This window comes from Lagenorhynchus albirostris, chromosome X (genome assembly GCF_949774975.1).
Source record: "Lagenorhynchus albirostris chromosome X, mLagAlb1.1, whole genome shotgun sequence".
Lineage (NCBI taxonomy): Eukaryota > Metazoa > Chordata > Mammalia > Artiodactyla > Delphinidae > Lagenorhynchus > Lagenorhynchus albirostris.
In genome coordinates, this window is record NC_083116.1 from 85458086 (window position 1) to 85476703 (window position 18618).

The 18618-nt window shown below is 39.8% G+C and overlaps 1 protein-coding gene across 3 annotated transcripts in view; it reads left to right on the forward strand.

The window, feature by feature from the left end:
- Positions 1-18618, forward strand: part of PHF8 (PHD finger protein 8) — a 95992-nt gene that overhangs the window by 5604 nt on the left and 71770 nt on the right. For all 3 annotated transcript variants that reach the window (XM_060137600.1, XM_060137601.1, XM_060137602.1), the window contains exon 3: positions 18324-18409. In XM_060137600.1, the coding sequence (XP_059993583.1) occupies positions 18324-18409 (86 nt within the window). The remainder of the gene's footprint in view (positions 1-18323; positions 18410-18618) is intronic.

Consider the following 18618-nt stretch of genomic DNA (forward strand, 5'->3'; position numbering starts at 1 on the left):
GCTGGCTCTGTGGTGACATCTCATTGCATTCCTGATGTTGAAAATTTGTCTCTTCTCTCTTTTTTTCTTTGTCAGACTTGCTAGAGATTTGTCAGTTTTATTGATCTTTTCAAAGAGGAAGCTTTTTGTTTCATTGAATTTCCCTATTGTCTTTCTGTTTTCAATTTCACTGATTTCTGCACTTTATTATTACCTTCCTTCTGCTTGCTTTGGGTTCATTTTGCTCCTCTTAATGTCTTGAGGTGGGAGCTTAGTTTACTGATTTGAGACTTTTCCTGTATTCTAATATAAGCATTTAGTGCTATTGGTTTCCTTCTTAGTACTGATTTAGCTGTGTCCCACAAATTTTGATATGTTTTCTTTTTCATGTAGTTCAATATAATTTTTAATTTGCTTAGAGACTTCACATTTGACCTATGAATTATATAGAAGTATGTTGTTTACTTTCCAAGTGTTTGCAGATTTTCCTGTTATCATTCTGTTATTGATTTCTGGTTTGTTTCCATAGCGGTCAGAGAATATACTCTATACAATTTCAGTTCCTTTAGATTTACTGGTGTTTGTTTTATGGCCCAGGATATGGTCTGTCTTAGTACATGTTCCATGGTCACTTGAAAAGAATGTATATCCTGCTGATGTTGGGAGGAGTTTTCTGTAAATGTTGATTTACTCCTGTTGGTTGATGGTGTTGCTGAATTCTCTCTTTGCTGATTTTCTGTATAGTTGTTCAGTTCGTTGTTGAGAAGGAGGTGTTGAAGTGTCCAGCTAAAATTGTCAATTTTTAATTCTTCCTTTCAGTTCTATCATTTGCCTCACATCTTGCAGCTTTGTTGTTTGAATGCAGATGCATTGGGGATTAATGTGTCTTGGTGGATTGACCCTTTAATTATTATGTAATGTCCTTCTCTGTCTCTGGTAATTTTCTTTGCGTGGAAGTCCACTTTATAGGATATTAATATAGCCATTAATATAGCCACTCCTGCTTTCTTTTTTTTTTTTTTTTTTTTTTTTTTTTTTTTGCGGTACGCGGGCCTCTCACTGTTGTGGCCTCTCCCGTTGCGGAGCACAGGCTCCGGACGCGCAGGCTCAGCAGCCATGGCTCACGGGCACAGCCGCTCTGCAGCATGTGGGATCTTCCCGGACCGGGGCACGAACCCGTGTCCCCTGCATCGGCAGGCGGACTCTCAACCACTGCGCCACCAGGGAAGCCCCCTGCTTTCTTTTGATTAAAGGTTGCCTGGTATCTTTTTCTATCCCTTTACTTTCAACTGATGTCATTATATATGAAGTGAGTTTCTTGTAGGCAGCATATAGTTCAGAATTATTTTTGTCCACTCTGCCAATCTTTTTTTTTTTTACATCTTTATTGGAGTATAATTGCTTTACACTGGTGTGTTAGTTTCTGCTTTATAACAAAGTGAATCAGTTATACATATACATACGTTCCCATATCTCTTCCCTCTTGTGTCTCCCTCCCTCCCACCCTCCCTATCCCACCCCTCTAGGTGGTCACAAAGCACCGAGTTGATCTCCCTGTGCTATGCGGCTGCTTCCCACTAGCTATCTATTTTACGTTTGGTAGTGTATATATGTCCATGCCACTCTCTCACTTTGTCACAGCTCACCCTTCCCCCTCCCCATAACCTCAAGTCCGTTCTCTAGTAGGTCTGCATCTTTATTCCTGCCTTACCCCTAGGTTCTTCATGACATTTTGTTTTTTAATTTAGATATCATATATATGTGTTAGCATACGATATTTGTCTTTTTCTTTATGACTTACTTTACTCTGTATGACAGACTCTAGGTCTATCCACCTCATTATAAATAGCTCAATTTCGTTTCTTTTTATGGCTGAGTAATATTCCATTGTATATATGTGCCACATCTTCTTTATCCATTCATCCGATGATGGGCACTTAGGTTGTTTCCATCTCCGGGCTATTGTAAATAGAGCTGCAATGAACATTTTGGTACATGACTCTTTTTGAATTTTGGTTTTCTCAGGGTATATGCCCAGTAGTGGGATTGCTGGGTCATATGGTAGTTCTATTTGTAGTTTTTTAAGGAACCTGCATACTGTTCTCCATAGTGGCTGAACCAATTCACATTCCCACCAGCAGTGCAAGAGTGTTCCCTTTTCTCCAAACCCTCTCCAGCATTTATTGTTTCTAGATTTTTTGATGACGGCCATTCTGACTGGTGTGAGATGATATCTCATTGTAGTTTTGATTTGCATTTCTCTAATGATTAATGATGTTGAGCATTCTTTCATGTGTTTGTTGGCAGTCTGTATATCTTCTTTGGAGAAATGTCTATTTAGGTTTTCTGCCCATTTTTGGATTGGGTTGTTTGTTTTTTTGTTATTGAGCTGCATGAGCTGCTTGTAAGTTTTGGAGATTAATCCTTTGTCAGTTGCTTCATTTGCAATTATTTTCTCCCATTCTGAGGGTTTCTTTTGGTCTTGTTTATGGTTTCCTTTGCTGTGCAAAAGCTTTGAAGTTTCATTAGGTCCCATTTGTTTATTTTTGTTTTTATTTCCATTTCTCTAGGAGGTGGGTCAAAAAGGATCTTGCTGTGATTTATGTCATAGAGTGTTCTGCCTATGTTTTCCTCTAAGAGTTTGATAGTTTCTGGCCTTACATTTAGGTCTTTAATCCATTTTGAGCTTATTTTTGTGTATGGTGTTAGGGAGTGTTCTAACCTCATACTTTTACATGTACCTGTCCAGTTTTCCCAGCACCACTTATTGAAGAGGCTGTCCTTTCTCCACTGTACATTTCTGCCTCCTTTATCAAAGATAAGGTGACCATATGTACGTGGGTTTATCTCTGGGCGTTCTATCCTGTTCCATTGATCTATATTTCTGTTTTTGTGCCAGTACCATAGTGTCTTGATTACTGTAGCTTTGTAGTATAGTTTGAAGTCAGGGAGCCTGATTCCTCCAGCTCCATTTTTCGTTCTCAAGCTGCCAATATCTTTTAATTGGTATATTTTGACCATATATACCTAATGCAGTTATTGATATGTTAGGGCATAAGTTAGTCATTTTATTTTTTTGTTTTCTGTTTGTTCCCTCTGTTCATTCTGTTTTCTTTCTTCTGCGTTCCTTTGGGTTACTTAAATCTTTTCAAGAATTCCATTTTGATTTATCTATAATGTTTTTGAGTGTAATCAACTGGTATTGACATTTTACCGGTTTGAGTGAAGAGTAGAAACCTTGCTTTCCTTTAAATTTACGCTCCCCTGCTATAATTATCTTAAGTATTTCACCTACATACATTGAGAACCATATCATATAGTGTTACAATTTTTGCTTCAACTCTCAAACATGATTTAGAAAACTCGAGGAGAAGGAAAGTATATTGTATGTACCCATATTTTCACTCTTTCCCTTGTTCTTGCTTACTTCCTAGTGTTCCTAAGAGTCCTTCTTTTATCATTTCCTTTCTGTTTAAAGAACTTCCTTTAGCCATGCTTTTAGAATTGGTCTACTGGCAACAAATACTCTTAGTTTTCCTTCATATGAGAATGTCTTGATTTCCCCTTGAATTCCTGAAGGGTCTTTTCATTTAATATCAGATTCTGTGTTTCCAGTTCTTTCAGTCCTTGAAAACTTGTGCTACTTCCTTTTGGCCACCATGGTTTCTGATGAGAGATCCTGTGTCATTTAAATTGGTGTTTTCCTTTGGGAAATGTCATTTTTCTCACTGATAGCAAGATCTTTCCTTTGTCTTTGGTGTTCAGGATTTTGATTATGCTATTTTTTGGGGGCCACACTGCATGGCTTGTGGGATCTTAGTTCCCCAACCAGGGATTGAACCTGGGCCACAGCAATGAAAGCTCTGAGTCCTAACTACTGGACCACCAGGGAATTTCCTGATTATTGCTGTTTCTCAGTGTGGATTTCTTTGTTGCTGAAGCGCTGTTCATTTTTTTTCAATCTATTTTCCTTCAGTTTTATTGAGATATAATTGACATATAGTACTGTTTAAGTTTAAGGTATAGAGTATAATGACTTGAATTACATATACATATATTGTGAAATGATTACCACAATAAGTTTAGTTAACATCCATCATCCCATATAGGTACAAATAAGAGAGAAAGAAAGAAAAATAAGTTTTTTTGCTTGTGACGAGAAGTTTTAGGATTTACTCTTAGCAGTTTTCAAATATACTATACAGCAGTGGGCTTCCCTGGTGGCGCAGTGGTTGAGAGTCCACCTGCCGATGCAGGGGACACAGATTCGTGCCCCGGTCCGGGAAGATCCCACATGCCGCGGAGCGGCTGGGCCTGTGAGCCATGGCCGCTGAGCCTGCGCGTCCGGAGCCCGTGCTCCGTGACGGGAGAGGCCACAACAGTGAGAGGCCCCCGTACTGAAAACAAAACAAAACAAAATAAACAAACTATACGGCAGTAGTCATCATGTTGTACATTACATCCTCAGTACTTATATATCTTATAAGTGGAAGTTTGTACCTTTTGACCACCTTCATCCACTTCTCCCACCCCACCCCCACCTCTGGAGGGTAACCACAAATCTCACTTTTTCTATGAGTTTGGGTTTTGTTTTTTTAGATTTCACATGTAAGTGAGATCATAGAATATTTGCCTTTGTCTGACTTACTTCACTTAGCATAATGCCTTCAAGGGCTGTCCGTGTTGTTGCAAATGTCAGGATTTTCTTCTTTTTTATGACTGAGTAGTACTCCATTGTGTGTGTGTGTGTGTGTGTGTGTGTGTGTGTGTGTGTGTGTGGTGTATTTATATATACATATATTACATTTTTTTATCCATTCATCTTTTGATGGACATTTAGGTTGTTTCCATGGTTCAGTTATTATAAATAAGTCTGCAGTGGATATGGAGGTGCAGGTATCTCTTTAACACAGTTTTTGTTTCTTTCAGATAGATACCTAGAAGTGGAATTGCTGGATCATATGATAGTTATATTTTTAATTTTTTGAGGAATTTCCATACTGTAAGTGGCTGCACCAGTTTGCAATCCCAGCAGTGCACAAAGGTTCCCTTTTCTCCGTGTCCTCACCAACATTTGTTATCCCTTGTCTTTTTGATAAGCCATTATAATGGGTGTGAGATGATATCTCATTGTGGTTTAGGTTTGCATCTCCTTGATGATTAGTGATGTTGAGCACCTTTTCATGTACCTGTTGGCCATTTGTATGTCTTCTTTGTAAAAATACCTATTCAGTTAGTCTGCCAACTTATAACCAGACTTTTTTTTTTTTTTTTTTTGCTATTGGGCTGTATGAGTTCTTCATTTATTTTGAATATTAACCTCTTATTTAACATATGATTTGCAAGTATATTCTCCTATTCCATAGGTTACCTTTTTATTTTGATGATTTCTTTCTTTTTTTGCTGTGCAGAAACTTTAGTTTGATGTGGTCAAACTAAATTTTTAATTTATTTTTGATTTTGTCACTTTGTGCTTTAGATGTCATATCCAAAATATCATTGCCAAGATGCATGTTAAGGAGCTTTTTTCCTATGTTTTCTTCTAGAAGTTTCATGGTTTCAGGTCTTACATTTAACTCTTTAATCCATTTTGAGTTAATTTTTGTGAGTTGTGTAAGTCAGGGGTCTGTTTTCATTCTTTTACATGTGAATATCCAGTTTTCCCAGCACCATTCACTGAAGAGACTGTCTTTTCTCCACTGAGTGTTCTTCGCTCCCTTGTCAAATATTATTTGACTGTGTATGCATGGGTTTATTTCTGGGCTCTCGATACTGTTCCATTGGTCTATGTGTCTGTATTTATGCCAGTACCATTCTGTTTTGATTACTGTAGCTTTATAATACAGTTTGAAATCAGGAAATGTGATGTTTCCCACTTTCTTCTTCTTTATCAGGATTGCTTTGGCTATTCTGGATCCCTTGTGATTCCATATGAATTTGAAGATTGTTTTTTCTACTTTTGTAAAAAAATACTGTTGGAATCTTGATAAGGATTGTTTTGAATCTATAGATGGCTTTGGGTAGTGTCGACATTTTAACAGTATTGATTCTTCCAATCCATGAACACAGGATATCTTTCCATTTCTTTGTGTTTTCCTCAGTTTCTTTCATGGATGTCTTGTAGTTTTCAGTGTAGAGATCTTTCACCTTCTTGGTTAAATTTATTCCTAAATATTTTATAGTTTTTGACATTATTGTAAATGGGATTGTTTTCTTTATTTCTTTTTTAGACAATGTGTTTTTAGTGTATAGAGATGCTATTGATTTTTGCATGTTAATTTTTTTATCCTGCAACTTTACATAATTCATTGATTAGCTCTAACAGTTTTTGGATGGAATTTTTAGGATTTTCTATATATAAAATCATGTCATCTGCAAATAGAGATAATTTTCCTTCTTCCTTCTTCCTTGTCAATTCTGATGCCTTTTTTTCCCCTTGACTGATTGCTCTGGCTGGGATTTCCAGTACTCTGTTGAATAGAAGTGGTGAGAGTGGGCACCCTTGTCTTGTTCCTGATCTTAGAGGAAAAGCTTTCAACCATTCACCATTGAGTCTGATGTTAGCTCTAGGCTTGTCATATATGGCCTTTATTATGTTGAGGTGAATTTCTTCTGTACCCCATTGAGTGTTTTTTTTAATCATGAATAAGTGCTGAATTTTGTCAGATGTTTTTTCTGCATCTTCTTTTGAGATCACTTTTTTCTTTCATTCTATTAATGTGATGTGTCACCTTTATTGATTTGCTTATGTTGAACCAGCTTTGTATTTTAAGGATAAATCCCATTTGATCATGGGAAATGTTCCCTTTAGTGTGCTGCTGAATTCAGTTTGCTAGTATTTTATTGAGAATTTTCCCATGTGTATTCATCAGGGATATTGGCCTGTAGTTTTCTTTTCTTGTAGTGTCCTTATCTGGCTTTGGTATCAGGGTAATGCTGGCCTCATAAAATGAGTTCTGGAGTGTTCCCTTGTCTTTGATTTTTTTAAAGAGTTTGAGAAAAATTGGTGGTAATTCTTCTTTAAATGTTTGGTAAGATTCACCAGTGAAGCCATCTGGTCCTAGGTTTCTCTTTGTTGGGTGTTTTTTTTTTTTTATTACCGATTCAATTTCCTTACTAGTAACTCGTCTCTTCAAATTTTCTATTTCTTCCCGATTCAGTCTTGGCAGGTTGTATATTTCTAAGAATTTATCTATTTCTTCTAGGTTGTCCAATTTGTTGACTTATAGTTGTTCGTAGTTCAGTCTGTTTTCTTTCTGTTGTTCAGATTGGATAATTTCTATTGTTCTATCTTCAGGTTTACTATTTTTTTTCTCTGTTGTCTACATTCTGCTATTGAGCCCACGCAGTGAGTTTTCATTTAAGTTACTATAGTTTTTTCTAGAAGTGCCATTGGTTCTTTTCTATATCTTCTATTTCTTTGCAGAGATTCTATTTTTTGCTAACACTTTTTATTTATTCATTTGTTTCAGGCATGTTTGTAATTGTTCTTTGAAGCATTTTTGTGGTTGCTCCTTTAAAATCCTTATCAGATAATTCCAACATCTGTGCCATCTCATTGTTGAGGTTGATTTTCTTTGCTCATTCAAGTTGTGATTTTTCTTGTTCTTGATATGATGAGTGATTATTTTCATTATATCTTGAATATTTTGGGTATTATGTTATGAGATTCTGGATATTATTATATCATATGTTTTTGCGAGCCTCTTCAGACACTGCACTTCAGTGGCAGGGGAAGGGGGTACTACTTCTTTACTGCCAGGTAGGAGTGGAAGTCCAGGTTCCCCCAGTTGCTCTCTGTTGGCACTCACTACTTCAGATCCTGCTGTCATCTAGTCAGGCTGCCTTCTCTCCATCTTTCAGAGTCGTCTTACCTTTTTTTTTTTAATGTCCAAGATTTTTAGCTGTATTTAGTGGGAGTAATAGCGAGAAGTGTGTTTACTCCATTATTCCAGAACCAGAAGTGACCAATTAATCTTTAAAATAGCTCTTTGGAGCTATTATTTTCTCTCATGAGGCTAAATAGCTTGCTCAGAGCTACATAGCCAGTTAGTTGCTCAACCACAAGTCAAACCTGGGTCCCTTGGACTCTTGCTATAGGATATAATACTATAGGTAGTATAAAGCACTGTTCAGGTTAAGCCATTTTCAAGGTGTTGTGGGAGATAGAGAAAATCAGGCTTATAAACTCATACACACTCCACATTTTTGTTCAAAGTGAAATCAGGTTAAAATGGACATCACGCTTTTTGAAGCAGCTGAAGCAGCTGCTACACAGCTTTAGGAGTTTGTAGCAAAGGGAAGAGAAGGCCTAGCATTCATATTCAGGGTTTACTATGATACAATGTATGGGCTGCAGAATCCCTGCCCTGGAGAAAGTCTTATAGGGTGTGGAGTTAGAAGTATCAGGACAGCCTGCTCTGTCAGGGCTCACAGGATGTCTCTTGGAGTGACATATTTAAAAAAAATAAATTTTATTTTTTAATAATTATAGATTCATAGGAAGTTGCAAAAAATGTATGTGGAGGGCCTTTGTACCTTTACCCAGTTTCCCCCATGGTGATATCTTATATAACTACAGTACAATATCAAAAGCAAGAAACTGACCTTGGTACAATCCACCAATCTTATTTCAATTTCACCAGTTTTACATGCACTCATTTGTGTGTGTGTATGTGTATTTAGTTCTATACAATTTTATCACACTTGTAGATTCATGTAACCACCACAATCAGAATACAGAACAACAGAAGGAATCAGAATTCCTTCACCAGTGGGGCAGCATAAGTTTTGCCCTAACCCACCTAGAAGAAATTTGGGATGGCAAACATGTACCAAAGGATGGGTGGTCAGTATCCAAGAGGAGTATTATGAAGATTCAGATCAGGTCTGATAGGCATGATGCCCAGCACTGAGTTATGGGAGCTAAATGAAAATATTTTTGGAAACAGAGGCATCACTGAGTGGGGAGCACACCTGACATGTTACTATTCCCCTTATAGCAAAGGAACCAGTGTTATTAGACAGAGTGAGGGGAGAGTAGTAGAAGCTGATGATAGGGGCTGGGGGGGTGGGGGTGGGGGTGCAAATCATGTAGGGCAGTGGTTCTCCAAGTAGGACCAGCAGGATCAGCATCACCTGGAAACTGGTTAGGCAAATTCCATTGTCCTACCCCAGACCTGCCAATTCCTGGTGGGGCCCAGGAATCTATGGTTTAACAAGGCTTCCAGGTGATTCTGATGCACACTAAAGTTTGAGAACCACAGGTATAGGGTCCTATGGGCCATTGTAAGAACTTGGTTTTCACTCCAGATAGGATGGGAGCCATAGAAGGATTTTGAGCAAAGGAGAGTTGTGACCTGGTTTAGGCTTTGGCTGTTGTGAGGACAGACTCAAGGTGAGTATGGGATGAAGCAGGGAGAGTTTGGGGATCACTGTAGATCATTATTTCTTAAAATGTGGTCCCTGCACCAGCAGCATCAGCATCACTCACAACCTTGTTAGAAATGCACGTTTCTGGGCCCCACCCCAGATCTACCAAATCAGGATCTCTGGAGATGAGGCCTAGGAATCTGTCTTAACAAGCCCTCCAGGTGTTTCTGATGTGCCGGAATATTTGAGAAACACTGGTCTAATTAGGCAATGGTGACTTGGACTGGAGTCAGTGGTGATGAGAAGTGGTTGGATTTTGAATGTATATTGATACAGGATTTGCTGACAGATTGGATTGGAGTTGTGAAAGGACTCAAGGATGACTCTGTTTTGAGGAGTTTTGGTATACAGGGGAATAGAGTAACAGGGCAGTGACAGAAGGGGTCACAAGAGGATTTTTTGTTTGGTTGGGTTTTTTGGGAGATAGAGATTACAGCCTGTTTGCTTGCATGTCAGTGCACATGGAGTGATTCTGTTGGTGCATCCAGCATTTAGTGAAGCCTGTTATTGGCAAACTTATGTGCCAGGGACTGGGTAGAACAAAAAGAAACATCCCTGGTGCACTGAAACTTGCTCAGTATCCTTTGTACTTCTCCAAGTCCTATGTGCTTGGAGGCAGGGGGGCCACTGGTGCGAATGGTGGGTGCCTCAGCATCTCGGGATGGGTCATCCATGTTTTTATACATTGTGCTTGGCCTGATCAAGGTGTTGCAGGAAACTAGAAATTGACTTGGATTTTCTGATATTTTTTGAATAATGAAGAAGGGTAAAATATGTTCTTTTTCCTCTTTATTGATGAATGAAGACATTGTTTTTCCAAGGCACAGGTGGTGACAGGACCTGGCTCTTTGGGAATCCTCAGAGAGCAGAGGTTGAGCAGATAAGAAGCTAGACAGGATCTTGGGCAATCTTGTCACCTCTCAAGCTTCTCCAGTCCTCAGCCCCCACCTCAGTTCCACATCCCTGGAAGGATTGAATGCCCACTTTTGTGTTCTCATAGCACTTGACTCTACTAGTAACCCCACATTATATTCTAGTTATGTATTGTAGTGGTATAGTGGAGTCAGATGGATCTGGATTTTTATCCTGCTCTGCTATTTATTAGTTTTGTAATGACCAAAAAGTTCCTTAACCACTCAGATTTCTTATCTGTTAAATTAGAATAATATTAATAATGATGATAGCTAATACTTTGTCCCAAGTACTCTCAGTTCTTTACCTACTTTAGCTCATTTAAGCCTAACAACTCTATGAGGTGGGGTACTATTAATATTCTTCTTTTATAGATGCAGAAACTGAGGCACAACAAAGTTAAATAAATTGCCTAAGTTCACACAGCTAGTAAGTGGCAGAGGTGAGATTTAAACCCAGGCAGTTTGGCTCCCAAGTCTGCACTTTGTGCCTCTAAATACTGTACAGAATGCCCTGATTTGTTGTAGAGATTAGATGTGTTAATATATGTGTGATAACATATTCACAGTTCACTTTTCTCCTCAACTCCTTTTATGCAGGCTTCAAATTCTCTCACCATCCCCTTACCCTGCTTTATTTACTTTATAAATAAAGTAAATATACTTTATTTACTATAGCCCTTATGAAACTGTTTTGGTACCATCTGTCTCCCCCTCTAGAATGTCCACTCCATGAGGGCAGTAGCTATTTTCAGTCAATATTTATTGAATTTATGCACCCACTTACATCCAAATACTGAGTTCCTACCATGTGCCAGGTTCTGTGGCACATGTTGGGGATAATTCATCTTAATCTTGAGACCTGGTGCTGTGATAATTGTCCTCTTTACTAAGGAAGCAAAACAGCATTTAGGAACCTTGGTCCAGGTAATAATTACTGAGACAGTGCAGCCAGAAGCCTGATTTTCATCCATATGCCTTCCTGATGTGAGATATTATCTAGCCCAATGAATTGGGTTGAATAATAAATAAAGCAAGACTGGGAGATGGATAAGGTGAGGACTTGGGGTGAACAAGAGATGCTGTCTGCTGTATGTAGTAGGGGCAGATAGCAAGTAAATGGGCAGTTGCAAGTCTGCAGGGTGAGTGCTGAAATATGGATAGTTAGGGGGGCGAGGCATGGCAGTAGGGAAGAGGAAGGGAAGGAATGTTCTAGGCACAGGGAGCCATGTGTGATGAGTCCCAGAGACCAGAAAGAGCATGGTGCTGAGAGTCGAGCTGGGTTTTAGAGCAGGGCTGGCTTCATGGGTGTGTGACCGCTGTAGTCACACACAGCCTCATATTTGGAAGGGGGCCCCATGCCCATGCTTGAAGTTTAATGCTCTGTGGTTGTAGTCTTGCAATTCTTAATAATTTTACCTTTGAATTTGTGTTTTGTATGTGAGGTTCCAGGGACAGTGGAGTTTGTCCTGGGGACCTAGAGCTTTAGCTCACCTGTGGTCCTACCTCTTGCTGCCTCCCTGAATGGATTCTCGACTGGCTGCCTGGGTTGCGGGGCCTGGGTGCAGGTGCTGGAGAGTCAGGGTCAGGTGCATGCACCCTGCACACTAAGTCATAGCGCGTGGCCCCTGAGTGCCTGTGAGGGCCTGCGCTTGCCCCTTGAGTATCCCCATGCCCAAGGGAACATGACAGTAATTAACAAATAAAAAGCCCCACGGCAAGTTGAGAGAGATCATGGAAGAGAGGAAATAGCTTTTCTTTGTCAACTGGGGGCCCCTGATTTTCATTTGCACCAGCCCCACAAATTTTATAGCCTATGCTATGTGTGAAGGGCAAGAGGTGGGGTCTTTTAGGCCATGATAAGTTTATACTTTACCTTAAGAAAAATAGGAAGCATGTGAGGGGTTTTGAACAAGGGTTGACAGGATCAAATTTACATTTTAAAAAGATCACTTTGGCTGTACTGTGGAGAGCCATTTGGGTGAGGACAGAGTAGAGGCCAGGAGCCCAGTTAGGAGGACAGGATAGTAATCCCAGTTAGAGATAATAGTGGCCTGGATTAGGGCAGGGGCAGTGAGGATGACAGAAGGATACAACTGATGGCCAGTTAGGAGATAGAAGTGATAGGACATGGTGATAACTTGGATGATAATAGCATCACATACAGAACACTTACTCTGTACCAGGCAGTGTTCTAAACACTATATAAATTAACTCATTTACTTTTGAGAGCAACATTATAATACACATACAAATTTTTATCCCCACCTTAGAGACGAAGAAACTGAGACATAGAGTTAAGTAACTTGCCTAAGATCTCACAGGTAGTAAGTGGAAAGTATAGCTAGGCTGTAAACCCAGGCAGTCTGGCCCTAAAGTCTACAGTCCTGAGCTTGAATACCTACTCAGGGTGTAGTGGAGGGAGAAGGTGAGAGGCAAGTCATCTGTGGCTGCCAGGTTTCTGGCTTAAACACCTGGTAAGGTTATGGTGCCTTAGAGAGGGAGCAGGTTTAGGGGCCAAGCAGGGGGAGAAATTGAATTGGACGTGTTAAATTTGAAGTACTATGTAAGTGGGCTATCCAGTAGAAATATCCAGGAGAAATTTCAAGAGAGGGTCTGAAACTCAGCAAAGAGATCTGGCTTGCAGTTATAGTTATATAGAGGGCACATGGAGCCCTGAGAGTTAGTGAAACCAATGAGAGAAAGTGAGGAGAAAAGAGAGCCTAGAAAAGAGGACCTAAGAAATGTCAACATTTAAGGAGTGGGCAGGAGAAAAAGAATGCACTGGGAAACAGAGCAGCCAGACACATAATTAAGATCACATCACATCCCTGCTCATAATCCTCTGGTGGATTCCACCCAGTTCTTCACTCAGGTAAAGCCAAAGTCCTTTATGATGTCCTACAGCTGTGGTCCCCAACCTTTTTGGCACCAGGGACCGGTTTCATAGAAGACAGTTTTTCCACGGACCGGGGTTGGAGGGGGATGATTCAGGCGGTAATGCGCACGATGGGGAGCGATGGGGAACGGCAGATGAAGCTTCCGCTTGCTCGCCACTCACCTCCTGCTGTGCGGCCCGGTTCCTAACAGGCCACAGACCGGTACTGGTCCAAGGCCCGGGGGTTGGGGACCCCTGGCCTACAGGACTCTACTGCGTGAGCCTTTCTGACCTATTATTGTCCCCTTTGCTCTCTCTATTCCAGAACACTGTCCTCGTCTAGGCACACTCCTGCCACAGGGCTTTTGTACTTGCTGTTCTAATTGGGATGCTCTTCCCTCATATACATATGGCTTGCTCCTTTACTCCCTTCAGGTCTTTATACAAAAATTGTTTTGTCAGTGAGTCCTTCCCTGGCTTCCCTACCCAAAATTTCAACACCACTGTCATTCCCCTCACCACCCAGTGTGTGTATGTATACTTACATATACATGCATACATATTCCCCTTCCTGCTTTATTTTTCTACTTAACTCCTCTATCTAACGTACAATATATTTCACTGGTTACCCTGATTTATCTTGCTTCTTGTCTGCTTCACCCACTAGACTGTCAGCTCCATGAGGGCAGGGATTTTTGTATGCTTTGTTCTGTGTCTTTGTCTCTCCAGCACCTAGACCAGGGCCTGGCAGATGCTCATTAAATGTTAGCTGGAGGGATGGACCCCGGGCAAATGGGGTGTTATGGAAGTCAAGTAGAGAGAGCACAGGGTCAGCACTGTGGTAATGCTGCTAGGAGGTCAAATGAGATAAAGGAAGGAAGTACTTATTGCATGTTTCAGTAAGGAGGTCAAGATATCAGTGAAGTCTGTTTTAGAGAAGGTGGGGACTAAAATCAGACTGCAGCAGTGGGTGAGAAAGTGTACACAGCAACTCAAAAAAATTCTTTTTATAGGTTTGGCCCTGGTAGAACATCTCTGGATAGTACAGTGTGGCTAGGAGTAGGAGAGAGACTTTTCACTGTATACGCTTCTGTACCTTTGGAGTTTCATAAAATGTATAATCAATACCTATTTAAATAAAAGTCATTGTGAAGCTGCATAGGATTAAACAAAGAAGATATTTAGCTCTGAAGTGGCAGAGAGGGGCAGAAAGGAGGCAGGGAAGGTCTTGCAAAGATCAGTGAGCTAGTTTAAATGCTATTGTGAAGGGGAAGGTAGAGAGGGAGAGGTTGAAGATACTGCAGAAAGAAGAGGGAATTTATTGAGAAGGTAAAAAAAAAAAAAAAAGATGTGACCCAGGTGGAAAAGCTGACTTTACAAAGAAGGAAAGATAGTTCTTTCGTTGTAACAGGAGGAAAAGAAGGATGCAGAAGGAGGTAGATTTGGTGTGAGAAGTTGAGGTAGTTCCCATCTGATTACTTCATTTTGTCTAAGAAGTAGGAGGCAGGGTCATTTGCTGAGAGAGAAGAGGAAGGCAGTGGGGGGTCAGAGATTTGAAATAGCCATTGTGGATGATGGTGGAGAGAACTGAGCAGGGAAATACAGGAGAATTGTCAGGCAGCATGACCCAGATTTTTTAAAATAGACTTTATTTTTTAGAGTAGTTTTAGGTTCCCAGCCAAGTTGAGTGGAAGGTACAGAGGTTTCCCATATGCCTCCTGCCCTCACATGCATAGCCTCCCCCGTTATCAACATCCCCCACCACCAGAGTGGTACATTTGTTAAAGTAGATGAACCTACATTGACACATGATTATCACCCCAAATCCATAGTTTACATCAGGATTTACTCTTGTTGTTATACATTCTATGGGTTTGGGCAAATGTATAATAACTTGTACCCACCATTATGTCATTTTAGTAGCAGAATAGTTTCACTGCTCTAAAAATTCTCTGTGCTCTGCCTGTTCATCTCTCTTCCCCCCCCAATCCCTGATGACCACTGATCTTTTTACTGTCCCCATAGTTTTGCCTTTTCCAGAATGTCATGTAGTTGGAATCATATAATATGTAGCCTGATTGGCTTCTTTCAAAGTTTCTTTCATGTCTGTTCATGGCTTGATAGCTTTTTTTTTTAGTGCTGAATAACATTCCATTGTCTGGATGTACCACAGTTTATCCATTCACCTACTGAAGGACATCTTGGTTGCATCCAAATTTTGGCAATTATGAATAAAGTTGCTATAAACATCTGTGTGCACGTTGTTATGTGGACATAGTTTTCAATTACTTTGAGTAAATGCCAGAGAGCACAATTGCTGGGTTGTATGGTAAGAGTATGTTTAGTTTTGTAAAAAACTGCCAAACTGTATTCCAAAGGGGCTGTTTTTTGCATTCCCACCTGCAAAGAATGAGTGTTCCTGTCGCTCCACCTCCTGGCCAGCATTTGGTGTTGTCAGTGTTCTGGATTTTTGGTTATTCTCATAGGTGTATAGTGATATCTCATTGTTTTAATTTGCATTGTCCTATTGATACAGGATGTGGAGCACCTTTTCATATGCTTATTTGCCATCTGTATATCTTCTTTGGTAAGGTGTCTGCTCAGATCTCTTACCCATTTTTTAATCAGGTTGTTCATTTTCTTATTGTTGAGTTTTAAGAGTTCTTAAGAGTTCTTTCTGTTATATTTTGGATAACAGTCCTTTATCAGATATGTCCTTTGCAAATATTTACTTCCAGTCTTTGGCTTGTCTTTTCATTCTCTTGACAATGCCTTTCACAGAACGGGTTTTTAATTTTAATGAAGTCCAGCTTATCAGTTCTCATTTTTCATGGATTGTGCCTTTGGTGTTGCATCTAAAAAGTCATTGCCAAACCCAAGGTTATCTAGATTTTCTCCTATGTTGTCTTCTAGGAGTTTTATAGTTTTGCATTTTATATTTAGGTCTGTGATCCATTTTGAGTTCTTTTTTGTGAAGGATATAAGGTCTGTGTCTAATTCCATTTGTTTGCATGTCCAGTTGTTCCAGCACCATTTGTTGAAAAGACTGTCTTTGCTCCATTGTATTACCTTTGCTCCTTTGTCAAAGATCAGTTGACTATATTTCTGTTGATCTATTTCTGGGCTCTCTTTTCTGTTCTATTGATCTGTTTATTCTTTCATCAGTACCACACTGTCTTGATTACTGTAGCTTTATAGTAAGTCTTCAAGTCGGGTAGCATCAGTCCTCCAACTTTGTTCTTCTCCTTCAATATTGTGTTGGTTTTTCTGTGACTCAGATATTTTGGACAGTGTGAATTTATTGTGGCACCAATCCAATGGATGATTTTTCTCTAGCCATGTCCAATGGTCCAATGTTATATAGTTGGATTGAGCCAGGGTTGGGATTTGCACTTGGGAGTGATGTAAAGGCAGTGGGGCAAGTGAGTTGAAGGTATCTGTAAGAGAATGGTTGAAGTGAGGAATGATGAAATCTATGAACTAGATAGGGAAGAACGGTGAAGGCAACAGCAGTTGAACAGGTGAAAAGTAGGATCAAGGGATTTTTGAGGGCAAAGAACAGGTGTAATGAATGAGAGCTGGATGGATGTACTTGTGGTCAGAGTGTGATGTATGCATTTCATATTCCAGAGGTGAAGCAGTTGCAAGTGTTGACAAGGTCTGGGTGATGGCCATGAGAGTTGGTAGCTGAAATGGGAGTGGAGGCAGCAGTCTCTGAAGATGAGAAGGTCAATGAGCTAAGAGGCTGGGATATTAGGCCTTTATATCCATAATTATGTCACGTGGGAGGCTGGCAGGACTTGGGATGAAGAAGAATCTGTGAGCAGGTTCTTCAGTGCATGAAGAGGGTATGTTGGGGAGATGAGTAGCTGATAGTGAAGAGGTATGTTGGGGAGATGAGTAGCTGATAGTGAAGAGGAGTGGGAAGAGCTATTGTTGGATGATATGAAACTCAGAGGAATAGGAGATCTTACACAAGGATAGAGGAGAGATGATCTCAGAGTCTCACTGGAAAGTGAGGGGGATGTTCACCCCCAGCCCAGCCCTGAGTTAGAAGGGTCTGGGAGAATGTACAACTTCTACCTGACCGGGTTCTAACACAGTGCTTCTTAGATTATCTGAGGTGAAGGACCCAGGGTATTTTGGTTTTTTTTTTTAAATTTCCAATTCATAATAGACTAATCCTTTTATAAAATAAAATGTCCTCAATTTGTTGATGTGCAACAGGTTTACAGGGTTAGCACTCGGGAAGGTGGTGGGGTCCTGATCCTAGGAAGTCAGTCTTAGCCGAAATGGTTGGAACTCTGCCTTATTATTATGCTCCCTGTTCTCTGTGGCTGACCAAAGATTTTAGGAGATCTTAGCCAGAAGTTTTTTGGAGGGCTGCCGATGACTTCTTTGACGAGGAAGGCTTTAAATTTTGTGAGATTACCAGCTCACATACATGCAAACTCAGATTTTCAAAATTAAATAAATCTTTCTCAGACATTACAGTATGAAATAAGTAACACATGTTCATTGTAGAAAATTAGAAAATACATTTAAGAGAAAAATGGTTACCATAATCCTTCACTCAGAGGGAACCACTGTTGACTATAAAATACTATTTTCATTCATTTTCATTTAATAAAGTAAATAGCTCAATAAAGTTTAAATGTTTGATTTTATGTTGAAATAATATTTTAGATATATTGGTTAATAAAATATTAAATTATTATTAAACTTAATTTCACCTGTTTCTTTTTACCTTTTTAATGTGGCTATTAGAACATTTAAAATTACATATTTAACTCACATTATATTTCTACTGGACAGCACTGCTCTAGAGTCTCTTCCAGCTTTGACCATTCTGAGTCTTAATGAAGCTTTATTGTCTGTACATTTTTAGCTCTGTCATAATTATTTTAGACCATTTGGTCCAATAGAACTTTTTGCATTGACAAAAATGTTTGATAATCTGCCCAATATGGTAACCACGTGTGGCTACTGAGCACTTGAAATGTAGCTAGTGTGATGAAGGAACTGCATTTAAAATTTTACTTAATTGTGTACTGAACAGCACAGTTCTAGACCTTACGAAAAGTAAAATTTCCACAAACCTTGTCTGATTTTCTCTTTTCTAGTTGTGTTGGTGTTGAAGAGGAGAAGGCTGCTGACATTGACCTCTACCACTGCCCCAATTGTGAGGTCTTACATGGACCCTCCATCAGTAAGTAGATCTTGGAGTTTTTAAGAGAAGGCAGTCCAGAGGAGAGACAAAGCAAAGGAAGCTTGGAAGGAAAATTGCCTTTTTGTCAGTGCTTCAGATTTGTCTCTCTTGGGAAATAGCAGAAGCCTGTGTAGGCCCTGCAGGCCAGCAGCTGCTCCACTGAGAGGGCAGAAGTGCAGAGTTTCACCTCCCTCCCTTACTTAGGGATT